The following is an 11,983-nucleotide window of genomic DNA, read 5'->3' as shown; positions in this document are numbered from 1 at the left end:
CACTCTTTGTAATTTGTGTGGTTGTCGATGAGGCTGCTACATTCATTTATGAGATGTTTTTTGGCGTTTCATATTTGCGAGGATTGTGGTGTTTGAGAGAACATTTGTAATCGTCACTCCTCCAGGATCTAAGAAATATGCATTTTGTGACAACTGGCAATGATGCCTTTGCTCGGTGAAAAAGCAACCTTCAGCAGAAAAAACGAGTTTTTCCGATTCACAAAAAACAAGCAGCTGCTTGATTTGAGAGAAGGAAAAACTCAACTAGGCAAATCATTTTTTCTTGCCAAAAAATAAAATAGGTTGCAGGTAAGAAAAGAGAGAGGTGAGTAGAGCAAGAAAGGTATAAAGGGCACTTCCACTACCGTCCATCGGATTCCAGTTTTGATGCCCTTCCTGTTAATAAAAATTTTAAAGAACGGCAAATTAAGCAGATTATTATCCTCAAAGAAAAATTCAAGCATATTCATTCTATAGTAAAATGCCCAGAAAAAATTACAGTTAAAATGGGATATCTGCTAATGATAATTAGCAATGTCCATTCCATATTTTATCCAAAATAGAAAAGACAAATCATTTGAAAATTACAGGTCTTAGCTCTGCTATTTGGAATCAGTATGCTGAAATCTACTGTTGGGGGACAAACGTAGTTAAGAAGTGGAGCATACTGTCACCAAGTCTAAATGTACACAGATTTGAGCTATGTAGTAGGATCAAATCAAAGAACGAAGCGGATAAGGTCTATTGACTAATAGGAAAAGGAATTAATGCATATGGATGAAAAGAGCAGTGCATAAGACTCGGCACTCATCATAACAAAAAATATGATTATAACACCTCTCCAGCTTCTGCATGCATACATGAACATGGGCATATAGACAGTCTGCGTGTGTAAGAGAGGAGAAACTGAGAGAGGGAGTGTAGTTTTCAAGGGGAAAAGTGATGGCATTTATAAATTAACCAAGGCTGGCAGCTGGTCGAATTATAGAAAATCTTGTCCCATTGCTATGATATATCACTTGTCTCAATCGACAGCCTCTGTATAACTCAACTTCATTTTATTTTCCAGCAATGAAAACAGGACCCCTATTTCCAATTTTCGATAGTATTCATTTACAATTAAGATAGGTGAAGCCAAAATTCAATCTCAAAAGATGATTGGGGGTCTAAAGAATGGTGGAAAAAGAGCTGCCTCTTACATGAGGGAAACTATTCGATGAATCAGAATTTGTGTTGCAGAACTTGATTTATTTGAAGAAACTTCTGTTCAGATTAAGCTGGCTTGGCTACCTTTACAGCTTCTGTATTCTTATGTATGATGTTGAAAATACCTCTAAGTCCTCGTCCCTTGGCGAGCTGCTCCAGTTCCTCAAGTTTTTGCCTGAGAAGTTCCACCTCTTTTGCCAAGTCGTCATCTCTTTGCCTCATTGCCTAGTAAAAGGCGATCAACAGGGCTGGTGCGTTAGGGGCACTTAAAAAGTATTATACTGAGTCTTTCTGAGAATCAAAAAACTATAGCAGTCAGACTCATAGAAGGCGTCTGTTAATATTATTTTCTATTTTTCTCTTCAAAATATCAAACAAAATGAAGCAAAAATGTTCTAAAAAACCCATCTTCTTTAACAAATGGCTAATATCATCCACCAACTCCTAGTGGTAACAACCATTGACATGTCTGCCTTCGGATTGTTGTCTTCAACAACACATTGTTAAATATATTAGCTTAAGTCCTTTCAAGCCAAAAGAGAGAGACACAAACATTTTCTTACAAAAAAAGAGAATTTTTAATTTTTTAATTTTTCATAACAAAGAGAACTTTTTATTTAAGCATCAGATAGTAAACTTTTTAAAAATACGATCCATTATCTCAAAACTTTGTGCATTCATAAAGCAATAATAGTTTAATTTATGATGGGTATTCTAAAAGTAGTGGAGAATAAAGGAATTGATTCCATCAGAAAGACTGAAGACTAAAAATTCCATATCCAATATTTCTCTGTTTTTTTTATAAGTAAGAATCAATCCAATATTTCTAACACCTTTATTTATCCCATCATGAGTTTCATATATATTGGTTTATCACAACCTCAATACAGCTCCACTAGAAAATGCTTAGTTGGTTTGGTTTGTAAGATGAGATTCACAAATCAGTCCAAAGAGGTAGCCCACTTTCAATTGGGCTTCCAAAGTGAAGCCCCTTTTCCCCCTGTAAATATGGCAGCAATCTGTACTAAAACAACCACGTGCTGTGGGCAAGACAAACATACTCCATCTGGATTTGAACAATCTTATCACATACCTAGCCCCGATATTCTAGCAATCACATACTTGACAATTTAGCAAAATTGGATAACTTTTGTTTACTTAGCCCCAATAATTCACGGTGAAGAAACTAACTTGTTGATGAAAATATTAGCAAATAGAAGCAAAGAGAAGGTTTAATGTTTACAAGTCTTTGTTCCCTAACTATGGCGTATAATGTATGCAGAAATTAGACACATTCAAAGACACACAAAAAGCATGCGCTTGTCAAGAGTTTTTGGCGTATGACACTATGGCTACTGCTTTGTCTGGAAAGATATCCATTTTTTTTAATGATGTGGAACCTTATCAAGGTAGAACCCTTTGGACTAATCTCTGGGGAGAAAACCCCAGAGATACACGTCACCACCTGCAAGAACCATGTATTAGGTAATCCAAAGGAACTCCTAATGTGAAATTGAAGTCTACAGTTCAGCTCAAGTCCACCCTTTGACCACTAGGTCGCACCTTGATGGGTAAAAGAAATAAACACAAGGGCCTAAGTATGACTAACACAGATGGTTGGTTAATGCCTTTCACCTCAAATTCTTGCTTGCGTAATTCCTCCTTTCTGGCTTCTGATCTAGCACTCCTTTGCACCTCAAAGATCACAGCAACTCCTGCAACCTATATATGTAGGGAGAATTGGTATTTAGTGTGGTAAGCAAGTACTTTGGTGTGTTTGTGTATGTATGTCTGTATATATCTGGACATAAGTATGTATTTATGTATAAAAAAATTTCAGATATACGAAGACAAAGTAGATTTGAAAAATTATTAAAACGGGTAAATAAACAGTACCGAGAAGACAAAGAGCTCCCCAATGAGGTCTACAGCAGCTTGAACAGCTTTCTCTTCATTCAAAGGGCGAATCTCAACATCGGTTGCATGACCATATATGCGTCTTTGCATTTGAGTTGAGAATCGATGGTTTGCCTGGTTCCAATCATCATAGGTGAAAACAAGGAACTTTATAGTGCAGTAGGACTTCTCATTTTTCTCCAATATACCAACCACAAACACTTATATCAAAACCAGCAACTATGAAATAATTAGATGGGTCATGGCCATAAGTGCACAATTTACTCATGTCTAGAATGATATTCAATTCAATTACGTACAATGATTGGTTCTTGATGGAGGGAGATTAAAAATATGCATTTGTAACGGGTAAGCGAGTGATGTCGAGTAATCTAGTACCTGGGCAATGTCGACGATGACCTGGCGGAACTTCGGATGAAACGCAGCCTGTTGCTTAAGTCTGCTGGCCACGGGTTTGCTGAGAGTCTTCAAGACCAGCGTCCCTAGCTTCAATAGGGGGAGTACCATAGTAATAGACGAGCACCAAATGCTTGATCTTTGGCCTATTTGAACCCAAGGAAATGGGAGCTTCGAAAATGATTGACTAAAAATAGGTGGGATATAAAAGGGGTCGTGGCCAATGTTGGTATTGTTGTTTGTTACTTGTTGGACTGGATCGGAGAGGTTCCGTTTCTTGTTGAAAGAGGGCAGACGAGGGTGTCAAAGGAAAGACACACCCAAGGCACCGGAGAATTAGGCTTGCAATTAATCAATGGTTACGTGAAATTAGATCATGTGACGAAGGAAAAATGAGGACATCTACTGTGAATTTTAGTTTCTCCCTACTAAGAGTTCAAAGTGTGATTAGGATTAGAAAAAACTGTTTGTGTAAGTTCGAGGAGTACAAATCTTGTAAAATACAAGCTTTTTTCAAAAATTAAATAAGAAACTCACTAAAACTACTTAAAAAAGATTTTGTGCCCTTTGTGCTATCTAAATTTGTATCTAACCTTATTTGTAAACGAGAGATGATAAACTTACCATTAATTTGACGTAAGTTAGGTGTCATAAAAGTCTTTTCTCTTTCGTTTCTTTGGAGATGTCCGAGGAGAAGAGATAGTCACTGTCTATTCCTCAGGAGTATAGTTTTTTTTCCTTCACTGAGTGGAGGATTGTGGCGGAGCTGTTATGGAAGAATTGGGAATGAAGTGGGAAAAGTTGAGGCTCAATGATGAAGAACAAACAGAAATCGAAATTAATGTTGGTGGATTGGGTAGTATTAAGGAGAACCGCAGCTTGATTGGTCGAATTTGTATAGAATGTCGTATAAGTAAAGAAGTAATTCGATCAATAATGTTAAAGTTGTGGAAGGTTGACAATGTTGTTTCTAGGGAGATTTGATCGAACACTTTTGTTATAACATTTGCAAATGAAGTGGACAGAGACCGGGTTATGGAAGGACGCCCTTGGTTGTTTGACAATCACTTGTTTGTACTGAAGCATTTTAAAGGTACAATTCAACCACATCTGATGGACTTCAATTAGGAACAATTTTGGGTTCATCTGTATGATCTTCATATGTTTTGTATGAACCGAGATATAGGAGAATAGATAGGATCAACAATTGGTAGTTTGAAAGTGGATGTGCCTACTGACGATGTTGGATGGGGCAGTTTTCTGAGAGTAAAAGTAGAGATGGATTTGAGGAAGGTTGTGGCTCGTGGGCGTACAATCAACATTAATTCACAAAGAATGTCAGTGCCATTCAATATGAGAAGCTCCCTAAGATATACTTTAGGTGTGGCAAAATTATTCATGGTGATGAAGGATGTTTGATTGGTGATCAAAGTACGGGACTTGGTATAGACAAAGGCAGCCTATTTGGGCCATGGTTTAGGGTGGATAGTGGCAGTCGGTGTAGAGTGGTAGACTTAAAGGAAAGCAGTGACCATCCCCAAACATCAAGAGCAACAGAAGATAGTCCATCTGAATCAAGACAAAAACTAAGGCACAGTGGTTCAATGGAGCCAATGTTCGTTGAAGAGAATTACGACGGTATGGGAGGGATAATGGAGAATTCAAAAAGAAGTGAGATGATAAGGAAGGGTTTAAATCAAGGCTTATCTAGTAATTATGATAAGGTCGTATGGGAGAGAGTTCAGGAGATTAGTGGGAGGTTGACTGATGAATTGGATAAGGGAAGTGAAGAAAGCCTAGTAGAGGTGAAAGCAAATATGGGCCTAAGGTGTCCACACTTCGAAGCCCAGACGTTGTTCTTAGTGAACAGGGGTGAAGCAAGATGGAAATTCATATGGAGAGAAGATGAGGAACTAAAAATGGAGGGCGGGGGTATTGGTGGTACAGATGAGTCCACCACCTTATCCTATCTTACTAAAAGACCATGTTTGGGGCAGATAGAAGAGGATAACATTGGGAAGGGTGGGAAGAAATCAACGGTTGTTAATGGATTAGAGGCTTTCCTAAATGATTTGGCATCGGCAGAGGCTGCTGGTTAGCCTCGTCGAGACCAATGAATATAATTAGTTGGAACTACCGAGAGCTTGGAAACCTTTGGACAGTTCAAGAACTTTACTTTTTGGCAAAATGAAAGCCCAAGGTGCTGTTTTTAATGGAAACAATTTTGAAGTCACCAAAATTGGAGAGCTTGAAAAGAAATTAGGATATGATAACTATTTTGTAGTTGACCCAGTGGGTAGGAGTGGGGGACTTGCAATACTCTGGAAGTTAGAGGTGGAAGTGGAAGTCTTCAATTACTCATTGAGGCATATTATTGTTTGGGTCTATGATGACAAGGTAAAAACTATGTGGCTCCTTACTAGTTTTTATGGTCATTCAGACATGAGTAAGAGGAATGAGTCCTGGGATCTTTTGAAGAGACTTAAGCCAACTAATAAAGCCTGGTGTGTGGTGAGGGATTTTAATGAAATCCTTTTTCAATTTGAGAAAAACAGTGGGAGAGCAAGATCAGAAGCTTAGATGGAAAGGTTCTGATTAGCTCTTAAAGAAAATAATCTGTATGATTTGAATTTTGTTGGAGATATGTATATATGGAGAAATAAACATGCAGATGTGAGTGTTACAAAGGAGAGATTGGACACGGCAGTGGCCAATAATTTGTGGAAAGAACTATATAAAGAAGTAAGGATAAAGGGTTTACCAGCAGTTAGCTCAGATCACAAACCTTTATTAGTATCCTTTAAGAGGGGCTTTAACAACCAATACAGAACAAGGAAGGTCTTCAGGTTTGAAGCAAAGTGGATCAAAGAGGGGAGTGTGCAAACATTATAAAGAAATAGTGGAACTATGGTGTCTTACCTAACCTTTCTCTGAAGAAAGTTCATGCTTCCCTTAACAAATGTAGCAGTTCTCTTTTCAAATGGAATAAACAGAGAAGTATATGCAGTGAGAAGGTTTTAAATGAAAAGTATGAACTTATTAGTAGATTGCAAGCAACAGAGGGGCCTTAAAATGTAGATCTGATTAAGAATCTACAAAGGGAGGCAGGCTTTTTGTTAGAGCGGGAAGACTTAAGGTGGAGACAAAGGGCTAAGAATAACTAGTATCAGCTAGGTGATAGAAATATAAAGTATTTTCATGCATGTGCTATCCAAAGGAGGAAGAAGAATCAGATTGCTCAGGCTCTTGACTCTCAAGCAGTGCTTAGAACAAATCAGGAAGGGATACAACAAGCTTTCCAGCATCACTATAAAGACATTTTTCAAACAATGAATCCTTCCAAAGCAGATGTTGATAATTGCTTACAACATGCGGATGCAAGAGTAACAGTAGAGATGAACAAGGAGTTACAGAAGGATTTTACTAGGCTGGAAGTTGAAGAAGCAATCTTTCAAATGGCCCCTTTAAAATCCCCAAGTCCTGATGGGTCTGGAGCCTGTTTCTATCAATCCTACTGGGAGTGTTGGGTGATGAGGTTAGTTCAATTGTTCGTAATTTCTTAAATGGTAAGTCTTTATGTACTGATATAAAATCCACTTATATAACTTTGATCCCGAAGGTGCAAAATCCTAAGTTTGTTGGTGAATTTAGGCCAATAAGTTTGTGCAATGTTTTGTACAAAATCATTACTAAAACTATTGCCAACAGATTGAAAAAAGTGATGCCTGATGTGATTTCTTTGTCTAAAAGTGACTTCATTCTTGGTAGAGCCCCGTTTGGATTAAGAGATAAGATGAGATGAGTTCAGTTGAGATAGTTTATGAATAGTAATGAGATTTGTGAGTTCAAATTTGTGAATAGTAGTAAGATGAATTGAGATAATCTCAACTCACCTTGCAATCAAAACTAGCTTAATAGATAATATATTAGTGGCATATGAAGCTTTGCACTGTGAAAACCAGAAAAAAAAAAAAAAAAAAAAAAAAAAAAAAGGATGTATGGCCATTAAATTAGATATCTCCAAAGCCTATAATAGGGTTGAAAGGGTATACTTGGAAGGAATTATGAAGAAAATGGGCTTTGGATAAAGATGGGTGAGCTTGATAATGCAGTGTGTGTCAGCAGTTCAATATTACGATTAGTTAATGGTCAACCAGGTGAAGTGATTGTACCTACAAGGGGATTAAGGCAAGATGATTATTTATCACCTTACCTTTTCCTTATTTGTGTATAGGACCTTAGCTCTATGATAAAGTTCTCATAAGCTAGAGGTGTTGTTAGTGGTATAATAGTAGCAAAAGGAGGAACAATGATTAATCATCTCCTCTTTGCAAATGATTGCATTCTATTTTGCATAGCCATCTTGAAGGAATGGAGGAACATAGCAGATATGTTGGATTAGTATAAACAAGCTTCTGACCAAGGTCTCAATATGCAGAAAACTAACAACTTCTTCAGGAAAAACACCAAGCAGGATATCAAGAATCAGATTATAAGAAAGTAAGGAGCTAGGGTGAGTAGGGATTTTGAGAAGTATTTAGGGCTGCCTTCAGTGGTTGGGAAGTCAAGATATAAAGCCTTTAAGGGAATAAAAAGAGAAAGTGTGGAGCAAAGTGCATAACTAGAAGGACAATCTTCTCACCCAAGCTGGTAAAGAGATCCTTATCAAAGCAATGATTTGAGCCATACCTACATATGCCATGAGTGTGTTCAAGCTTCCAAAGCAATTATGTAAAGAAATTTCTGACATAATGGCAAGGTTCTGGTGGGGTCATAAAGCTTAAGACAAAAAGATACAGTGGAAGAAGTGGAATGTGATGGGCAGATCAAAAGCTGAATGAGGATTAGGCTTTAGGGATATTGAGTGCTTTAGTCAGGCTTTGTTAGCTAAGCAATGTTGGAGGCTTCTAATAAATCCAACTTCACTGGCATAAAAAATAATGGAGGAAAAAAATTACAAGAGAGAGATTATCCTAGATGCAAAGTTAGTGGTTTGCCCTTCACAAATATAGAGAAGTATATGAAGTCCATTAACCTTACTCAAAGAATGATTAAGATAGAGAGTAGGGAATTGTAACAAAATAAGGATATGAGGGGATAAATGGCTGCCTATACCAAGTACCTTCAGTGTGCGATCTACAGTGAAAATTCTGAATAAGGATGCAAAAGTTTAGGAGCTGTTAGATAGTGAAGTGGGTTGCTGGAAGATGAATTTAGTCCATGAAATATTTGAAGCAAGGGAGGTAGATGTTATATGCAACTTGTCTTTTAGTAGAATGGATTTAGAAGGTAAAACTTTTTGGGAACGTACTAAAAATGGGCTATTTACTATGAAAAGTGCATACCATCTAGAAGTTAACAAAAGAAGGAGGGACAGTGGACAATCATCAGGTAGTAAGGGAGATCTGAATGGGTGGAAGCAATATTGGAATCTAAATGTGCCAAATGGGGTCAAAGTATTTATTTGGAAGGCAGTGAATGATGCTCTTCCAACTAAAATGAAGCATCATATCTGTGAGACAGTGGAGGAAACAAATTCTCATGTTCTATGAAGTTGTGTTGCTTCCCCTGATGTGTGGGCAAAAGTAAGTAGTCTAGTTCAAAAATGGAATAGCACTAAAGATGATTTCTTCAGCATATGGGAGAACTTGGTGCATAGATTGAATCAGCATGAAGTAAAGGAGATATCAGTAGTTCTCAGAAGAATCTGGTACAAAAGAAACAAGTTCATTTTTTAGTAGAGGTTTGAGGGACTAAGATCAATAGTTACTGAGGCAAAGAAGGAATTAGAAGAATTTAAAGAAGCTCAGAGTATGTTGATATAACAAAATAACACAGTTGGAAGGGTAAACGGATCTATAAAGTGGCAGAAACCATACAAAAACTTTTTCAATGTTGATTGGGATGCAACTACTGATGGGAAGAATAATAAGATGGGTGTTGGGATCATCATAAAGGACTAACAGGGAGAAGTCATTGCATCTCTATGTCAGAAGGAAGAGGCAACATCAACACCTGAGGTTACAGAAACAAGAACCCTTTGGAGAGCTATGGTCTTATGTGATGAAATTGGTCTACAAGCTGTGGTGTTTGTCGATGATGCCAAAGCAGTTACTGATGATGTTAATAGGCCAACGAAGAATTGGTCTGAGCATGGCCAACTTATTAAAGATATTAAATGTTATAGCAGGGGCCGGCTGTTGGGTTGTATGTAGAGCCTGGTTTGGAGTTAAAAAATCGAGAAACAGTGAGTTCTCTCGACAGTCGCTTGATCTAGCGCTCAAGCGAAACTCAACCCGTGAGTTCGCTCGAGTCTCGCGTGACAGTGGGCTCAAGCGAGACACAAACCCTAGTGTTCGCTCGAGCTAATGTTGATTGTTGTTCGCTCGAGGCGTGCTCGAGCGAATGACCTAGTTTTTTTCAATTAGGATTTCCAGTGCCGTTTATTATAAATATGTAATATTTGACTTATTGTGTATGATTTTTCAGTAGTTCCAGAGTGAACAAAAGTCAAGTATGAGTGCATATTGTATCAGAGAACAAAAACCCTAAAGAGAGTGAGTTGAGATTGAGTGATTGTAATCTTCTTTGGATTAATAAGATTTTTGTAACTCTATAGACGTAGGCAAGTTGTAGAACTACGTAAATTGTGTGTTGTGTTTGCTTGATCGTGTACTTGTTTATTTTAGTTGTCATCATTGGGTATGTGTGTATTTTACACAACATCAATAGCATTGGTCAGTTAGTTCATTCCACGTGAAGGAAATAATGCAGCACACCTAATGGCCAAACATGCACTATCTTGCGAAGTAGAAATGGTCTGGTTCGAGGAGTGCCTGATTGTATTCTTGTGGGGGGGAAAAAATGTACTGTTGACATCCAATCTAGATGAATGAAAAGTTGTTGATTTCAAAAAAAAAAAATTGACGTGAGCTTATATAACTTTACATACGTTTTTTGAACCATGGGCATAGGTATAATTTTTATTTTGTGTTTCTTGTTTTTATGAATAGTGTTTGTCTCGAAATCCGAAATTTAAATACTAAATTTAAACTAATGAAAAGATATAAATTTAATTATTTTTATTATATATTTAATAAAGACCTGCTTAATAAATTTATAGCCATCATTACAAGAATTGATAATATGATAGAATCCTTTATTAATTTACAAAATAATTGAAAATATCTTTATAAAATAGAGATACTCAGACACTTATAATTTTATTTTATAAAAATGTTCCCAATTTAAAATTGAGTTGTAAATCATGTTGTCTTTGTCATTTTTCAAAATTTTGGTGTATATATATATATATATATATATATATATATATCGCTTAAAAATATGGGGAAACAACATTTGAAGTATACTCGACTAAGAAATGAGTCATAAGGTGAATTGTTATAAGCCTCCAATGAAAAGAACTACATTGGAGAAAAACCGCACTATATATTATACATGAAACAACAATCAGATAATGGTTTTAGAGGTTCATATGTCAGAAAATAGTGAAAAATAATATGAAAAAGTTCATTTTAATTTGGTGGTACAGAAAAAAGGTTAGTTTATATCAAATTAAAGATCATAAAAATCTTCCGGGTACTTACTGATCATGTTAAAACTATTTTATACCAATATATCATCAATATAAATAAGAACACGAGTGATGCTGGTGCGGATGACAGAAATGAACAAAGAATGATATGTCTGGGACTGATGAAAACCTGCATTAAAAAGCACAGTGATTAGTTTAAAGAACTAGTTTCAGGAGGCTTATTTGACGCCAAATAGGAATTTTTTGAAGCGGCAAACACGGGTCTTCCCCTTAGTGCAATATCCGAATGGTGGGGTCAGGTAAACTTATTCATCAAGATCGTCGTGCAATAAGGCATTGTTGATGTCGAGTTGATGAATGAGCCAATATTTGGTGGCGGCAACTACTAACAAGCATTGTACAGTGGTCATTTTTGCAACCAGAGCAAATATCTCATGATAGTCAAGGCCTTCAATTTGTGTATAGCCCTTGTCAACTAGTCGAGCTTTGTACCTCTCGATGGAACTGTCAGCCTTGAGCTTGGTTTTAAAAACTCATTTGCAACCAATGGGTTTCTTACCAGGAGGAAGCTCAAGTGTCCAAGTCAAATTATCCTCGAAGGCATGAATTTCAGAGGACATGGCTTCATGCCAATGAGAGTGGCAGATAGCTTTAGAATAACAGGAAGGATCAATATAAATGGTGAGAGCAGTTAAATAAGATATATGAGAAGAAGAAAAATGAGAATATGAAAGAAAATCAGATAAAGGGTGAGTAATACCTAAGGCCAGTGGAGCAAGTGAGGGTGTCGTGGGCTCCATATGTAACATCGGATAGACATAGTCATGAAGATATGTAGGTCGAGTAATTGTGCGGCAAGGACGAGGGACAGGGGGATGGAGGGGAAGTAGGTGGTGGAGGTGAAAAAGG

General features: G+C 37.1%; 1 protein-coding gene across 1 annotated transcript; it reads right to left on the bottom strand.

Annotated features, from left to right (window-relative positions):
* Positions 1–1,272: 1,272 nt before the first annotated feature.
* LOC121267979 (OPA3-like protein) lies at positions 1,273–3,630 on the bottom strand. Its single transcript, XM_041172070.1, has 4 exons — positions 3,502–3,630; positions 3,103–3,237; positions 2,842–2,928; positions 1,273–1,431 (listed from the first exon to the last, which is right to left on the bottom strand). The coding sequence occupies exons 1-4, from the start codon at positions 3,628–3,630 to the stop codon at positions 1,273–1,275; spliced, it is 510 nt and encodes a 169-aa protein (XP_041028004.1).
* Positions 3,631–11,983: the final 8,353 nt, after the last annotated feature.

This window comes from Juglans microcarpa x Juglans regia, chromosome 5S, assembly GCF_004785595.1.
Source record: "Juglans microcarpa x Juglans regia isolate MS1-56 chromosome 5S, Jm3101_v1.0, whole genome shotgun sequence".
NCBI classification, from domain to species: domain Eukaryota; kingdom Viridiplantae; phylum Streptophyta; class Magnoliopsida; order Fagales; family Juglandaceae; genus Juglans; species Juglans microcarpa x Juglans regia.
Note: the sequence above shows the minus strand (reverse complement) of the source record. Positions and strands in the feature narration are given on the sequence as shown.

Excerpts from the sequence above, each read along its gene's own strand:
- LOC121267979 (XM_041172070.1), bottom strand. The coding sequence starts at position 3,630 with ATGGTACTCCCCCTATTGAAGCTAGGGACGCTGGTCTTGAAGACTCTC. Across the intron at positions 2,929-3,102 it reads GGGAGCTCTTTGTCTTCTCG|GTTGCAGGAGTTGCTGTGAT; the intron begins GTACTGTTTATT and ends CTACATATATAG. Across the intron at positions 1,432-2,841 it reads TACGCAAGCAAGAATTTGAG|GCAATGAGGCAAAGAGATGA; the intron begins GTGAAAGGCATT and ends GCCTTTTACTAG.